Source organism: Delphinapterus leucas, chromosome 10, assembly GCF_059928025.1.
Source record: "Delphinapterus leucas isolate spDelLeu-1000000601 "Yukka" chromosome 10, BTC_Dleu_Yukka2, whole genome shotgun sequence".
Classification (NCBI taxonomy): domain Eukaryota; kingdom Metazoa; phylum Chordata; class Mammalia; order Artiodactyla; family Monodontidae; genus Delphinapterus; species Delphinapterus leucas.
Window position 1 is genome coordinate 38227006 of NC_143138.1, and position 13124 is coordinate 38240129.

Here is a 13124-nt window from a genome sequence, read left to right on the forward strand (position 1 = left end):
CCACTCCTGGGTATTTATCCAAAGAAAACAAGAACACTAATTAGAAAAGATATATGCATTCCTATGTTCATTGCAGCATTATTTACAATAGCCAAGGTATGGAAGCAACCTAAGTGCCCATCAATAGATGAATGGATAAAGAAGATGGTATGTTTGTGTGTGTGTATAATATTCATATACATATGAATATTACTCAGCCATGAAAAAGAATAAAACTTTGCCATTTGCAACAACATGGATGGACCTAGAGGGTATTATGCTAAGTGAAATAAGTCCGACAAAGATAAATACTGTATGATTTCACTTATATGTGGAATCTAAAGACAAAGGCAAATACTGTATGATTTCGCTTATATGTGGAATCTAAAATAAATATAAATGAACAAACATGAAACAGAAACAGAGTTATAGATAGAACAAATAGGTGGTTGCTAGAGGGGAGGTGAGTGGGAAAAAGGTGAGGGAGATTAAGATGTACAAACTTCTAGTTGCAAAATAAATGAGTCATGGGTCTGAAATGTACAGTGTGGAGAATATAGTCAATAACTATGTAATATCTTTGTATGGTGACACTTGTAATTAGACTTACATCATTTTGAAATGTACAGAAATATTGAAACAGTATGTTGTATAACAGGAACTAATATAATATAGATCAATTATACTTCAAAAACAAATAAACGAACAAACTCATGGAAAAAAGGATCAGATTTGTGAGGTGAGGAGGGGGAGGTGAATGAGGTGGTCAAAAGGTACAAACTTCCAGTTATAGGATAACACAAGTACTAGGGATGTAATGCACACCATGATAAATATAATTTACACTGCTGTATGTTATATATGAAAGTTTTGTTTTTTTAATTTTGTATTTATATGAGATGATGGGTGTTTACTAAACTTATTGTGATAATCATTTCATGAGGTATGTAAGTCAAAGCATTATGTTGTACACAAATTTATACAGTGCTGTATGTCAATTATGCCTCAATTAAAATGGAAGAAGAGCTGTGAGGATCACCTGAGATTAAGTGTTTGCACGTGGATTTTAGACTGAAAAGCGCTATGCAAACATCTGGCATTGTGACTAAGTCGTTAAGGATGGGGAGAACTTTGACAAAAGGCACTGAGGGAGAAGGGCCCCTGGGCAAGGAGAATGAAAGGTGAAGTGGTATTTTTTAAAAAATAAATTTATTTATTTGTGGCTGCATTAGGTCTTCGTTGCATGCAGGCTTTCTTTAGTTTTGTCGAGCGGGGGCTACTCTTGTGGTTTGCGGGCTTCTCATTGTGGTGGCTTCTCTTGTTGTGGAGCACAGGCTCTAGGCACGCGGGCGTCAGTAGTTACAGCACGTGGGGTCAGTAGTTGTGGCTCACGGGCTCTAGAACACAGGCTCAGTAGTTGTGGCGCTCAGGCTTAGTTGCTCCGCGGCATGTGGGATCTTCCGAGACCAGGGCTTGAATCCGAGTCCCCTGCATTGGCAGGCGGATTCTTAACCACTGAGCCACCAGAGAAGCCCCAGCGGCGTGGTTTTTATGTGCTAAGACAAAAGGAAACTAGGCTTTGAAGTCTAGAAAGATGAAAGTACTCAAGGAAAGCCTATGTTTTTAAGACCATTAAGGAAACAAAGCCTGGGACTCCAAGCTTGAAGGATAAAACTAAGTCCTATGGTCTTACACAGTTACACAAGAGCGTGGGGGTACCCTAATATCACAAAACACACTAGTGAATGACTTGCACACACGCTTCTTTCTCTGCCTACATGGCCTCTATTGAAGGCAGGCAGGGACCATGTCTTACTCATCTTTGTTTCCAGGAGCCTGACACTTAAGAGCACTGCACTCCACTCTCAAGGAACCAGTGAGTGACCAAAGGCTTGGGACCTCTTTAACTCAAGGGGTGGGATGGACTAAGCGGCTAGGTAGCCTTGAAAAGCAGGTTCTTCTGTACACACTGGGATGCCAAGGGCTCCAGCGGACCTATTTATGATGAAAATCAAGAGAAGGTGGGGGACCAAGATTACACAGGTGATAAAACTTCATGGAGCTACACATGAACGCGAGCACGCACCCACACGCACACGCACAAATGAGTGCATGCCAAACTGGTTAAATCTGAGTCAGACTTGTAATCTAGTTAATTGCATTGGTCTAGTCAATTGTATCCCGCCAGTGTTAATTTCCTGGTTTTGATAATGTAGTATAGTTATGTAAGATGTTGAGGGAAGCTGGGTGGGTGATGGGTAAAAGGGACCTCTTTGTACTAATTTTGCAACTTTTTGTGAGCTTATAATTATTTCAAAATAAAAATAAAAAGACCCTCCCCCGAGCCCAGCTCCGCCCACCCCGAGAAGGCTCCACCCGTCACACTTCCGCGCTCAACCCAGCCTCTCCTGCTGGAATAAGGCGAGGAGGGGCGGGGCCGCGCACGCGCAGACCTGAAATCCCCACCGCTTCGCGGGGAAGTAACGCTTGCGCAGTCTGGGTGCCTGGCCGCCGCGGCAGCAGTCTCCGCCGAGAGGGACCGGGCCGCCTTGGCCCCTCCGCTTGCCGTCTTTTCCGGCAGTTGGGGCGCTTCCTGTTGTTCGCACCCGTAACCGCCCCTCGGCCCCTACCTCAGAGCCCCTCAGGCGTCCCGTCCCCTCCTCTGGTCGGCTGGCTGCTGGTGCTGGGGTTTCGCTTCTCCTCACGTCGAGACCGCTGGCCCGGCCGGCGTTTGTGGTTGTCGGCCGCCCGCAGCCCTGCCTCCCCTGGGGCTCTGGTGAGTGTCTAGCTGCTGTTGTCTTCGGTCCATCCCTGACTTTTCCCTTCTCTCCTCTTCTCCCGACTCTTTTCGTGGTTTTCCCCTTCCCACCGGCGTCCTGTTTCCAGCCCTGCCCTTTCGGCCCCTCCTGACAGTCTCCCTCCTCCTGGCTTCCAGAGGCTCCTTGTCGGTCCTTTGCGCGTTTTCCCAGTCCCAGGCTCCCCACCCCGTCCACTCTGTCTTCGTGTGCAGTTGGGGCGGGGAGCCAGGCTTTCTTTCCGTGTTGCCTGCTTTGTCTGCTCCCTGCCACCGCTCAGTGCCCTTCGGGATGTCGGTCGTTATGAATGTTCACCTCCTTGTCTTTTTTCTAAGAACCTGAGAGGTGTTGTGTGAGGCAGAGATGTTGGTACCTTTGCGTCTGCCCCCTTCCTGATGGTCAATCTTAGGGTACTGGCCTTCAGAGAAGCTGACTCTAAACCACAGGGAAATTTAGTGAAGACTCTTCTTTTAAGATGAGTGGAGAAGGAATGTCAGTTAGAACTTGGAGCAAAGTCTGTGCAGAAAGACTTAGAGAAAGCATGCAGAACGGCAAGTAGAGAGACCAGATCTCCCAGTTGACTAAACGACACAAAGAGAAACTTGTTCTTTTTCAAGTGTACAGAGGAAGGCTGGAGTGAAGAAGCCCCGTGCTTCCTCTCCCTTTCAGCTCCCTTTGGCTCTGACTTAGAATTAGCCAGGCAGTGGATGTGGTTTCCCTAAGCACAAAACAACCACCGCCACAATAACAGGCTCCACTGTCCACCCAAGCGTTAGATGGCAGCTTCCTCATAAGACGAGAAGAGCTCTATCCAACTCTGTATAGAAAACCATTCCATGTCCTAACCCTACCCCAGTCATACATACATATTTTCAGCTCCGGGTAATGGACATAAGAGACCAGTGTTTTCCTAGCAGATCTTTTATAAGGTACTTAACTATGCATAGCACTGTGCATGATATGGGGAAGGATATTAAAAGTAGTAGAAGATAGGGTGCTTGCTCTCCAGTGGCTTACGGTTAGTTCAGTAGGAGAAATTAGATATGTAACTCTTAATGAATAGTCTCAGCCCCAGTGTTGAATTGTCCAAATATTGGGTTGTCAGTCACAAAGAAATAAAGAATTTTGGTGAGAAAAGGGGGTATTTATGGAGTTAACAGGGTACCATTTTAAAGTCAATCAGTTAATCATGCGTAACTATCCAGATTGAATATAACAGTAGTTTTCATATGCTCTCCTTTTAATGTTTGCCCTGACTTATGAGGATCACATTCTTTTGTTAATTTTTTTTTTAACTTTTAAGAATTTCTTACGTACCTGTTATTTCTTAATTCTGAGTTGGAGAATGAAACAAATAGGGCAAAGGCCTCCAGTGGCCTATAGATCAGGGCAAGAAGGCTTGAATTGTCAAAACCTTTAGGCAAAGCCCTGTAAAGTACTTGGTTGGCCCACAAAACCTATAAATTGCTGTAGGGCACTAGTAATTGTAACTTTTTTTTTTTTTTTTTTTTTTTTGCGGTACGCGGGCCGCTCACTGTTGTGGTCTCTCCCGTTGCAGAGCACAGGCTCCGGACGCGCAGGCTCAGCGGCCATGGCTCACGGGCCCAGCTGCTCCGCAGCACGTGGGATCTTCCCAGGCCGGGGCACGAACCCGTGTCCCCTGCATCGGCAGGCGGACTCTCAACCACTGCGCTACCAGGGAAACCTGAAATTGTAACTTTTGATGAAAGGTTATTAGAATTAGGCTAACCCTTTTGTGAGCGGATGAAGAGGAGGGGGAGGAGGTTTGAAGAATCATCAAAGGGAAGGACAGTGCAACCTTTGCCATTACATCAGAGACTGTATGAAGGTTGGAAACCATTCAGCTAGAACATTGTTGGCCTGCTATATGAGTTTCTTTGAGTGCACTTAATCTGTTGATCTTTTACAAAGGCTAGGAAGTCATGGTAGTGACTTAAATGGGTCAAAATGTTTGTGCCTCAGATTTTATATACCCGTCAATGTACATGTAATTTTGTTCTTTACCTTTGTTGACACCTGAAAATCATTAACTTGCTCAACTTAGGTTTACTAATTGCCTATTATATGGAAGGCGCTGTTTGTCTTAAACACTCTCTAGTTGTATTTTTATGTGGAAATAATTTCATTTGTTAAAATTTAAAAATAAAAATATATATATATATATATATATATATATATAGAGAGAGAGAGAGAGAGAGAGAGAGAGAGAGAGAAACAGAGACATTCTCCAGAAATTTTCTGACAAAGGAGGAGTACTAAGGGCTGTCTCGCTTCAGACTTGTTTTTAAATCTGCTTTTAAAATTTCTTCACCAAACTTAAAGTACATGTGGTTTTCATTGTGGGTGGAGGGGGTACAGGCTGACAAATAAGGAACCACACCCAAGCTTCATAAACCAAACAGAGGTTTTAAAAAAAATTCCACTGATAGCCTAAAAACATTTGAGTTTGCTTTGGTGTTAGCAGAAACTTTCCCATAAAAAGTAACATTTTATAGTAAGGTAGAGATGAGTTCAATATCTTGAATTTGTGATTACTGATCATATTGGCGGATCATGAATCAAAATGTTTGACTTTGAAGTAGAGCCTTGATTTTGAATCTTTTTTCTCTGACGACAGTATTCTTTGTGATTTTCCCTGAGTATCTTTTTATAAAATTGCTTAGTGTTAAGCCTATTTTCTTAGTAATAATAAGTGTTTGCACATTCCTTAAAAGCCTAAGTTTAATCTACAAAACAATTTAAAAGTCCTTGAAAATGGCCCTTGGCCCCTCCTGATTTTTACTCAGCTTCATATAGAGGCAGGTCCTGTAGGAGGAAGGCATGATAAGGATAAAATATTGAGCATTATTGCCAATGCTGGAGCAAGTCAAGGTTGGTGAACAATTTGGCGAGGTGTGACAATGTAGGTTGGCAAAAAATATTTAGGGCAAATGAGATTTAAATTTAGGTGGGGAAAAAAGTTCTGTAAGCTATTTAAACCTTGTTGGTATCAGTTTTCAAATATGTAAAACTAGGAGGTTAGGGTCTCTTGTTTTTAAGATATCTTCCATCACTGAAATTATGATTCAGGTTTTTTCTTTTGTAATATTGTTTCCATCATAGGTCTTTGTTTTAACTTGTCAATTCAACTAGACGGTAAACGTCTATCAAATAACCATAAGCCATGTCACAGTACATATATACCTATAGATGAAGATTTTAGTCATAGATTTTTTTAAACTATAGAAATTGTAAATTTAAAAGTTCTTGGTAACTTAATGGTAATAGTACACACTCATTGAAGAAAATGTAGAAAATGTGGAAAACAAGAATAAAATCTATTGTATTCTCACTGCCTAGAGTTAGGCCACTAATAACATTTTGATATATATTTCTAATAATTCTGTGCATATACAGTGAACACATAAAATGGTATACATTCTGTTTTTTAACCTATTCTTTTTCACTTAGACTGGAAATATTTTCCCTGACATTAAACATTTGAGCTTTTTTTTTTTTTTTTTTTTTTTTTTTTGCTGTACGCGGGCCTCTCACTGTTGTGGCCTCTCCCGTTGCAGAGCGCAGGCTCAGCGGCCATGGCTCACGGGCCGAGCTGCTCCGCGGCATGTGGGATCCTCCCGGACCGGGGCACAAACCCCTGTCCCCTGCGTCATCAGGCGGACTCTCAACCACTGCGCCACCAGGGAATCCCTGAGCATATTTTAATTGTCTGCATATTAATTTCATTGTAGGACTTTCCCATAATTTAATCAGTTCTGTTGTTGGTTATTCAAGTTACTTCTAGTTTTTCTTTGTCATTACAATGCTGCATTGAATCCCCTTGTGTATGAATCCTTATGGGTCTTTGATTTCTTCAAGGTAGATTCCTGGATGGCAAAGAATTGTACTATCTATGTTATATATTCTTAATATATGTATCTGGTATTGTAACCTTGTTCTCTTCTTTTTAAAAAATGCAACACTATGCTTTAAAGATATATTCATTTTGCTTTTAGATACAGGTAGATTGGCTTCTGACTGTTGTATGGTATTTCTTTGTATGCATCCACAACATTTTATTTATGATTTGCTTACTGAATTGCCTCCAACTTCTCATAACACAGGTGATGGCATAGTGAACATCCTGTGTAATGCACATCCTTGTGCATGTTCCCTTAAGAGCCTGTGTGACAGTTTCTGTAGGCCTTATACCTAGGGATGATATTTCCGGGTCAAAAAACATTAATGTATACTTATTTTCACCAAGTATTATGTTTGTCTTTTTTTTGTTATATATTGTTTGTCCTCCAGAAAACTTGGGTCAATTTACATTCCTACCAATAGGGTAAGAGAGTGCATAATTGGTGGATTCTAACTCCAAAACTAATACCTCTTTTTTTCTTTGTTTCTAGCAGCCATGGCAATGACAGGCTCAACACCTTGCTCGGCCATGAGTAATCACACAAAGGAAAGGGTGACAATGACCAAAGTGACACTGGAGAATTTTTATAGCAACCTTATCGCTCAACATGAAGAACGAGAAATGAGGTAAAGAATTTTGAGAAAATTGTGTCATGGTTTTGGCATCCATATCTAGTATCATAAATCACATTCATAATATGGTTGAAAGGAGACAAGAATAGCAGCAGCCGTGTTACAGCCTATTCGAGTACAGTGGAGTGACAGTGTCACTGATTTCCAAAGCCCTTGCTATTAACCCACTTATTTCTGATACTAGTCAATAACATAAAATTTCATGGTAGTATAAAAAAATTAATTGGGCCCAAACCTTAGAGTTCATTGTGAAGGCAGTGTGATGTAATGGAAAGAGCAAACCTTATGGAGCCAGATCTGGGTTTAGAATCCTGCCTTTACCATTTAGTAGCTGTATGAGGTTGGAACAAGTTCTTAGTCTTCCTGCGTATCAGCTGTCCCATCTGGAAAATGGGGATACTACTACTTGCCTTGCAGGACTGCTGTGGGGATTAGATAAAACATATATGAGTACCCACCAAAGTGCTTCACACAGTAATCACATAGTTAATGGGGTTGTAGCATTACCGAGTCCAATCTCATACTGCTCGCTGCACAACAGGCCAATAAATTGAGAGGTGAGCTGTTGAGGGCGTGAAATAGCGACTTTATTCAGAAAGCCAGCAAACCGAGAAGGTGGTTTGCCCCTAAAGAACCATCTTGCCTGAGGCTCCTTTTGTATTAAAAGGGAAGGGAGTAAAGTCAAACATTTCCTGGTTCCAATCATTCTCCGGAGGCGTTGTGTTCATTTCTTCCTCCCTGCAGTCATTCATTCACAGGTGGGCCTGGTCAGGATGTTTCCTGTGAACTAAACAAAGGTATTTTAGCTTAATGCTCATTACCTGGGTTCCCAGAGATGGGCATTTATGTATAATTTAAGCTTATAGGCAACATCCCTTTAGTGATTAACTTGTAATAGAATACAAAAAGTTCTTCCCTATTACAGTAGCAACTATTGTTACTGATCTAGTGTGCACTATCCATGTAGTAACTCATAATTAAAAATTTTTTCCCAATACTTTATTATGAAAATATTCAAAAGTACAGAAAAGTTGAAAGAATTATACAGTGAATACCCAGACATCATATAGATTCTACTATTATCTGTTGTTTTATCACATATCGATCTATCCATTCCTTTATCCATTCATTAATTCATCTTAACTTTTTGCTTGTACTTCAAAGTATGCTGCAGATGTCTATATGTTTTACTTTTGAATATTTCTGCTTGTATAACAAATGGAGTTTTCTATATATATTTTAAGAGAGTGGAAAATCGGCATACAATGAAATGCACCACCTTAAGGGTACATTTCGGAGTTTTGACAAATACATACACCTGTATAACTTAAACCCCTATCAAGACATAGAATATTACTATCATCCCAGAAAGTTCATCCCTGGAGATTCTCCTTCAACCCCAGGCCACTGTTGTGATTTTGTTTCTACCATAGATTAATATTGTCTATTCCATACAAATGGGACATGTATAATGGATTCTTTTGAATAAGGCATCTTGCACTCAGCCTAATGTTTTCAAGGTTCATCCATGTTGCTTTTGTGTGCATAGTTTGTTCCTTTATATTGCTGAGTACCATTCTCTTTTATGACTACCATAGTTTGTTTATATATTCTTTTGTTGATAAAAATCTGGGCATTTTAAAGTTTTGGGCTGTTTTGAATAAGTTTCTCTGAATATTTGTGTACAGATCTCTTTGTGAACGTTTGTTTTCAGTTCTTAGGTTAATATTTAGGAGTGGAATGGCTGGTTTGTAAACATACATAGGTATATGTTTAGTTTTATAAGAAACTGCTAGACCTTTTTCTAAAATATTACCAACAGTGTATGAGAGTTCTAGTTGCTTTATAGATATTTTTTAACATTTGTGTTGTCAGTCTTTTAACTTTAACTATTCTTGTGGATGCTTAGTGGCATTTCATTGTTGTTTTATTTTTAAACTCTTCCTCTTTTTTTTTTTTAAATAAATTTATTTACTTTTGGCTATGTTGGGTCTTCATTGCTGGGCACTGGCTTTCTCCAGTTGTGGCGAGCGGGGGCCACCCTTCGTTGCGGTGCATGGGCCTCTCAGTGCGGTGGCTTCTCTTGTTGAGGCGTGCGGGCTCCAGAGCGCAGGCTCAGCAGCTGTGGTGCAGGGGCTTAGTTGCTCCGCGGCATGTGGGACCTGGGTCCCCTGCATTGGCAGGCGGATTCTTAACCACTGTGCCACCAGGAGAGTCCCTCATTGTTTTAATTTGCATTTCTCTGACAATTAATGATATTGAACATTTTTCTTTATGTGCTTTTTTTGGCCATTTGTGTATTTTCCTTTGTGAAGTGTTCAAATTTTTTGACCATTGAGTTTTAGGAGTTCCTTATATATCTTAGATACTGGTCCTTTGTCGTAGCTGTGTTTTGCAAAGGTTTCCCAGTCTGTGCTTTCCTGTTCATCTAATTTGGCATTTTTTTCTTTTGTAGTTATTGCATTCTGTGACCTCTAAGAAACCTTTGCCTACCCCTAAGTCATGAAGATATTCTCTTATGTTTTCTTCTGGAAGTTTTATAGATTTAGTTTTTACATTTATATGATCCATCTTGAGTTAATAAGTGTGTATGGTATGAGGTGGGGTTTGAGATTTATTTATTTATTTTCCTTATGGATATCCAGTTATTTTAGCACTATTTGTTGCAAAGATTTTCTTTTCCCCATTAGGTTGCTTTGGCACTTTTGAAAATCAAGTACTGTGTAATTGTGTACCTGTGTCTGGGCTCTTTATTCTGTTTCATTGATTTATTTGTCTGTCCCTATGCCAGTATCAGATTTTCTTATTACGGTAGCTTTGTGGTAAGTTTTGAAGTCAGAAACTGTAAGTCCTCAACTTTGTTGTTCCTGTTTTTTTTCGAGATTGCTTTGGATATTCTAGGTTCTTTGAATTTCCATATAAATTTTAGAATCAGCTTATCAGTTTCTACAGAAAAGCCTGATGGAATTATGGTTATAATTGTATTGAATCTGTAGATCAGTTTGAGGGAGAGTTGACATCTTAATATTGAATCTTCTGAGGCTTATCTCTCCATTTTGTTAGGTCTTTAATATTTCTCAGCAGTATTTTGTAGTTTTAGGATGGAGGTCTTTCGTGTCTTTTGTTTGTCTATTCCTAGTATTTTTGGAGTTTTTTGATGCTATTGTAAGTGGATATTTAAAATTTCATGTTCCACTTGTTTGCTGCTAGCATATAGAACTATAACTGAATTTTGTATATTGACCTTATACCCTGTGACTTGCTAATTTACTTATTCTAGTAGCTTTTTTGTAGATTCCTTAGGATTTTCTATGTGAACAATCATGTCATAGCCAAATAGGGAGTTTTGTGCCTTCCTTTCCAATCTGTATAACTTTTCTTTCTTTTTCTTGCCTTTTTACATTGGCTAGGATTTCAGGTACAATGTTGAATGTAAGTGGTGGGAGTAGACATCTTTTGTTCCTGACTTAAGTGGGAAAGCACTATTTCACTGTTGTGATGTTAATGTAGCTTTTTCAAAGATGCTCTTCATAGGTTGGGGAAGTTTCCTTATGTTCCTATGAGACTGAGAGTTTTTATCACGAGTGGATGTTGAATTTTGTCAAATGCTTTTTCTGCATCTTTGAAATGATCATACTGTTTTTTCTCCTTTGCTCTCTCACTGTGGTGAATTACATGGACTGATTTTTGAATGTTAAACTAACCTTCCGTTCCCGTTCCCGGGGTAAACCCTCCTGGTCATAATGCATTATTCTCTTTCTGTGTTGCTGGATTCAGTGTGCTAATGTTTTGATAAGGATTTATTTGCAACAGCTTTCTGCAGGACGGTGTAGATCATAATTTAAATGGGATATATGACTTGACCTTAAATATGCAGCTCTGTATGCGGAATAGCAAGATACTTTATACCTGTTGGTGGCTAGCTGTTGTTCACTGGGACAAACAAGAGCCTGTACAGTGCTCTTTGTTAGGATCATGGGGAATTCAAAAATAAATTTGCACACTCTTATCTCTAGGCATGTGAAACCTGTTGGAGATGGTTATTTTCAAATACAGCCACTCTCTTGAAATCAGAGCTCCTGGAATTGTAGTTACAAAGCAAATGCTTATGAGTTCTGATTAAGTTACTTGTCTTATTTGATAATAGTCAGTTGGTTTTTTTTTTTTTTGCGGTACGCGGGCCTCTCACTGCTGTGGCCTCTCCCGCCGCGGAGCACAGGCTCCGGACGCGCAGGCCCAGCGGCCATGGCTCACGGGCCCAGCGGCTCCGCGGCATGTGGGATCCTCCCGGACCAGGGCACAAACCCGTGTCCCCTGCATCGGCAGGCGGATTCCCAACCACTGCGCCACCAGGGAAGCCCGGTTTTTTTTTAAAATTAATTAATTAATTTATTTTTGGCTGCGTTGGGTCTTCGTTGCTGCGCGCGGGCTTTCTCTAGTCGTGGCGAGCAGGGGCTACTCTTCTTTGTGGTGCGCGGGCTTCTTATTGCAGTGGGTTCTCTTGTTGCAGAGCACAGGCTCTAGGCGCGCGGGCTTCAGTAGTTGTGGCTCGCAGGCTCAGTAGTTGTGGCACACGGGCTCTAGAGCGTAGGCTCAGTAGTTGTGGCTCATGGGCTTCGTTGCTCTGCGGCATGTAGGATCTTCCGGTACCAGGGCTCGAACCCGCGTCCCCTGCATTGGCAGGCGGATTCTAACCACTGTGCCACCAGGGAAGCCCAGTCAGTTGGTTTTTAATCCTACTGGCTCTGCCCTGTGGTGCATCATTGATATGTATCACATTCTCCAGGAACAAGATGATACATGGTTTTATTTACTTTGTTAGTAAGTGTTATATTTTGATTTACACTAAGATTGCACCCCAAAAATTGGTTGAAATCAGTGCTTTTTTTGTTTTGGATTCTCAAGATGGAAAGACCTTTCAAAAGCTTTCATGGTTTTTCTTTTCTTGAAGACCAAATTAATCAAAGCACAGTAAAAAGAGAATGTTAGACATTTAAGAGGATTAGAATGTTTTTGTAATTTTTGTTATCAAATCACCATTATTTTTCATTTAAAAAAAACAGTAGATACTTTGAACTTTTCAGAATTAGTGTTTCCTTGTTAATCTTTTTAGTGCCCTCTTTTTAAAAAATTTTTATTTATTTATTTTTGCGGTACGCGGGCCTCTCACTGTTGTGGCCTCCTCTCCCGTTGCGGAGCACAGGCTCCGGACGCGCAGGCTCAGCGGCCATAGGCTCACGGGCCCAGCCGCTCCATGGCATGTGGAATCTTCCCGGACTGGGGCACGAACCTGTGTACCCTGCATCAGCAGGTGGACTCTCAACAACTGCGCCACCAGGGAAGCCCTAGCGCCCTCTTTTTTTGTTGCTGTTCTGTTTTTTATTTTTAAAATTTTTATTGGAGTATAGTTGATTTACAATGCTATGTTCGTTTCAGGTGTACAGCAGAGTGAATTAGTTATACATATATATATATATATCCATTCTTTTTCTGATTCTTTTCCCATATAAGTTATTACAGAATATTGAGTAGAGTTCCCTATGCTATACAGTAGATGCTTGTTAGTTATCTATTTTATATATAGTAGTGTGTATATGTTAATCCCAATCTCCTGATTTTTCACTTCCCCCCACGTATCCCCTTTGGTAACCATAAGTTTGATTTCAAGATCTGTGAGTCCATTTCTGTTTTTGTAAATAAGTTCATTTGTATCATTTTTTAAATTAGATACCACATGTAAGTGATAACCATATGATGTTTGTCTTTCTCTGACAGACTTTACTTAGCATGATAATC

At 40.5% G+C, this 13124-nt stretch overlaps 1 protein-coding gene across 6 annotated transcripts in view; it reads left to right on the plus strand.

The window, feature by feature from the left end:
* Window positions 1-2449: 2449 nt before the first annotated feature.
* STK38 (serine/threonine kinase 38) overlaps window positions 2450-13124 on the plus strand; it is a 43561-nt gene continuing 32886 nt past the window's right edge. For 3 of the 6 annotated variants that reach the window (XM_089918812.1, XM_089918813.1, XM_089918814.1), the window contains exon 1: window positions 7187-7322. In XM_089918812.1, the coding sequence (XP_089774938.1) occupies window positions 7192-7322 (131 nt within the window). In that variant the 5' untranslated portion in view covers window positions 7187-7191. Of the gene's footprint in view, window positions 2756-7186; window positions 7323-7995; window positions 8080-13124 lie in introns of those variants that run through there. The other 3 variants (XM_022581751.3, XM_022581750.3, XM_089918815.1) reach the window with 3 other exon arrangements.